At 33.4% G+C, this 3456-nt stretch overlaps 1 protein-coding gene across 1 annotated transcript; it reads left to right on the forward strand.

Moving 5' to 3' along the window:
* On the forward strand, positions 579-2794 carry LOC107642296 (gibberellin 20 oxidase 4). The gene is made up of 3 exons (XM_016345603.2): positions 579-1124; positions 1549-1870; positions 2298-2794. The coding sequence occupies exons 1-3, from the start codon at positions 622-624 to the stop codon at positions 2577-2579; spliced, it is 1107 nt and encodes a 368-aa protein (XP_016201089.2). The 5' UTR covers positions 579-621; the 3' UTR covers positions 2580-2794.

Below are 3456 nucleotides of genomic sequence, written 5' to 3' on the forward strand. Positions count from 1 at the left end.
CATAAATAGTGTGATTTTTTGTAAATATGTATATAAATTATTACTAATTAAATACAAACTCAAATAAAATAATAATATTTACTGAAGATATAGAATTGCCGAAAAACAAATTTACATCTTTTAACTAAATAACCCAACAAAATATCCATTTTAGATAATTTATCAAACTAATTCCATGTTTTATGAAGATTAAATTAAATCATATTTTAGGAAAGAAAAGTTTAGGGGTCAGCAACTTTGTTAAATTCTGGCCAGCATGTAACCAGCAAAGAAAAGTGAATCATTGGATGAAATTTCATACCAATTTCACATCATTAAAACCATCATTAATGGTTATTTGATGGCTACAAATCACACAAGTTGCTGATCCTAGCATTCCTGTTTTAAGAAAAATATATCTAGCTATATGTTCATTTAAGTTTTTTGTTCATATATATATGTGTATATGCTATGCAAAATGCAATTAACCTTGTGTCCATTCATATAGGGCTATGTCATTGCTGACCTCATCGCTCCTTGTTTCAAGTTATTAATTAGAACTCCTCCATCTATATATATATATGGAACCAATCTACAAGAAACCACATATCTTCATTCTTCACAATCACAATAACAATAACAATGGCTTCTTCTGTTCTTCCCCCAACAGAATCCAGGACACTCTTTGATGCTTCTTGGGGAAAGCTTTCAAATGTACCCACCGAATTCGTATGGCCTGGTAGCGAAAACCGTCTGAACCTTCCAGAACTCCAAGTTCCACAGATCGATTTGAAGTCTTTCCTCTCCGGGGATCCTAAAACCGTTGAAACTCTTTGCGCCGAGGTTAACGACGCCTGCAAGAAGCATGGATTCCTCATCCTTGTTAACCACGGCGTCGACGCGGAGCTCGTGGCCACCACCGAAAAGCTAATCGATGAGTTCTTTACCTTGCCCATGGAGGAGAAGCTGAGGGCTGAGAGAGTGGTTCCGAGTCCTTGGGGGTATGCTAGTAGCTTCCTTGGAAGGTTCCATTCCACTCTTCCATGGAAGGAAACTCTTTCAATAAATTACTGTGCTGAACCTAATCGGAGGACTGTGGAGGAGTACTTTGCTAGGGTTTTGGGGGATGATTACAAGCGATTTGGGTAAGACATACGTATTTCACTCTCTTCAAAAATTTGTCATTTATAAGTTTTGAGTAGGGGTGGCAACACTACCCGAACCCGCGGGTACCCACCCCGCCCCTACCCGCTCGGGGCGGGTAATTACCCGCCCCGCACCGGGGCGGGTTTTAACGGGACGGGTTCTTGGGCAGGGCGGGGCGGGGTCGGGTTTAGGTTATTATTTTTTTAATTATTTAATTTTGTTATAACATACTAAAATTCAATTTAAAATAATTAATAGAGGCAAACTTATAAAATAAAATCCAATATCAAATATTCGAAACTTTGAATGTGTGATTTTTATATTTTACTTTTAGATCTGCTTTTTTTTTTATTTTTCAAATGTGTAAAATGTTTGTTAATTAATTAGCGATTGATTATCACAACCTCTCTTGTTTTTTGCTAGAACTACCTTGGAAGAGTACGGTGAAGCCATGAGTAATGTTTGCCTAGTACTTATGGAGCTGCTTGGACTGAGCTTAGGTGTTGGGCGCAAATATTTTAGAGAATTCTATGAAGACAATGAATCTGTGATGAGGCTGAATTACTATCCTACATGCCAGAGACCTGATTTGGCCCTAGGAATTGGGCCCCATTGTGACCCTACATCCTTAACCATTCTTCATCAAGATTTAGTGGGTGGTCTACAAGTGTTTGCGGATGATCAATGGTACTCTGTGTCTCCAAAACAAGGAGCTTTTGTTGTCAACATTGGTGACACTTTCACGGTATGGATATCATGGATCACATTATATTATTACACTAAAACTCTAAATTAGTCTCTAGTTTTTATTATAATCATTTTCATTTCTAATATTTGTTTATTAGTTCTTTAGTCTTTGATGAATTTATCTTACAATTTGAACATTTAGGAATTAACATCTAATAGGGACTTATTACACTGATTTTTTTTTTAAAATGAAGCAGAATTATATATGATTTCCATCCTTTTCTGTTAGTAAAACTTGCACTAAATTTTTTTCTGTATTTTTTGAAATATGATAATAAGACAAATTAAATCCATAAATATTGAATGTTGCATGAATTTAGAATAAAAATAAGTGTAATTTTCCTTGTAATGTATAATACTAAAAGGCTGAAAATTACTTAAATTCATTTACTAATTATAATTGATAATGAATTTTGATTTGTCAGGCTATGACAAACGGAGTTTACAAGAGTTGCTTGCACAGAGTGGTTGTGAACGAGAAAGTTGTGAGAAGATCGATTGCTTTTTTTCTGAATCCAAACGGAAAGAAAGTAGTGATTCCTCCAAAAGAACTTGTCACGGAGGAGAATCCAAGGCTCTATCCAGATTTCACGTGGCCAACTTTTCTTGAATTCACACAGAAGTTTTACAGGACTGACTCCACAACCCTTGAATTTTTCTCAAAGTGGGTTGAGGAGCAAAACCAGCAGCAATGCAAGGAGAATTGAAGAATGATGATATCATCAGAAGCAGTATAGTAGGTGCTTAATATAATTGTGTGTGGAGTAATAAATTTGATAATAATAACCCAATGCTAATAGGAATAAAGGGTTCAGTAGTAGTTGGACCATATAGTCATTAATGTGTTTATTTATAAATTACATTGAACTTTATTTAAATTTTAGCTTGTTTTTCTGTTGTGAGTTATATGGCTGGTTTTTCTTCTCTTAAGTTAAAGAAACTTTAATCAACTTTGATAATTGAAATGCACTTGACTCTCAAAGTGAAAAGACACAAATGCATGCATGGCGTCCTACAATAGAATAAATCGCTAGTCTCTAACACTACAAAAAAAAAAAAAACGCTATTTTGGGTTTTTAATACCGCAAAAAGTGTTACGTCAATTTAAAAACTGATATAATTAAGTGTCCTGCTATTTAATTGCGACGGTTTTTAGAATAGTACTTAATTATTTAAGAAAGTTGAGCGGATAAATATACTGTTATAAATTTTATGAGACTATAATTTAAAATTTTTTTTATAAAGTCTTATCTCTTTTATCATATGAGTTAGTTTTTATGACGATGATTCTTTCAAAATTTTATAATTCATTACCTAAAAGGATTATTTATAGAAAATTTTGACCAATAAAAAACCGAGTAAAATATTGATAAAGTCGTTGAGATACCAACTCTTAAAGAAGAAGCTATGTAATGAGTCTCGTGCCATCAATACTTAAAAAAAGTTTTTTAATAAAATTATAAACTCTTTCAATATATATGAACTAATTTTTATGATGATGGTTCTTCTAAAATTTTATAGTCTATTGTATATACCATCTTCACAAGATATACACTTATCTCTAAAGACTAAAGAGTAAAGACA

Source organism: Arachis ipaensis, chromosome B05 (assembly GCF_000816755.2).
Source record: "Arachis ipaensis cultivar K30076 chromosome B05, Araip1.1, whole genome shotgun sequence".
Classification (NCBI taxonomy): domain Eukaryota; kingdom Viridiplantae; phylum Streptophyta; class Magnoliopsida; order Fabales; family Fabaceae; genus Arachis; species Arachis ipaensis.

What these genes read in the sequence shown, in the direction of transcription:
- LOC107642296 (XM_016345603.2), top strand. Translation starts at nt 622, where the DNA reads ATGGCTTCTTCTGTTCTTCCCCCAACAGAATCCAGGACACTCTTTGAT. An exon ending in GATGATTACAAGCGATTTGG is followed by an intron (nt 1,125 to 1,548) that starts GTAAGACATACG and finishes GTTTTTTGCTAG; the next exon opens with AACTACCTTGGAAGAGTACG. An exon ending in ACATTGGTGACACTTTCACG is followed by an intron (nt 1,871 to 2,297) that starts GTATGGATATCA and finishes TTGATTTGTCAG; the next exon opens with GCTATGACAAACGGAGTTTA.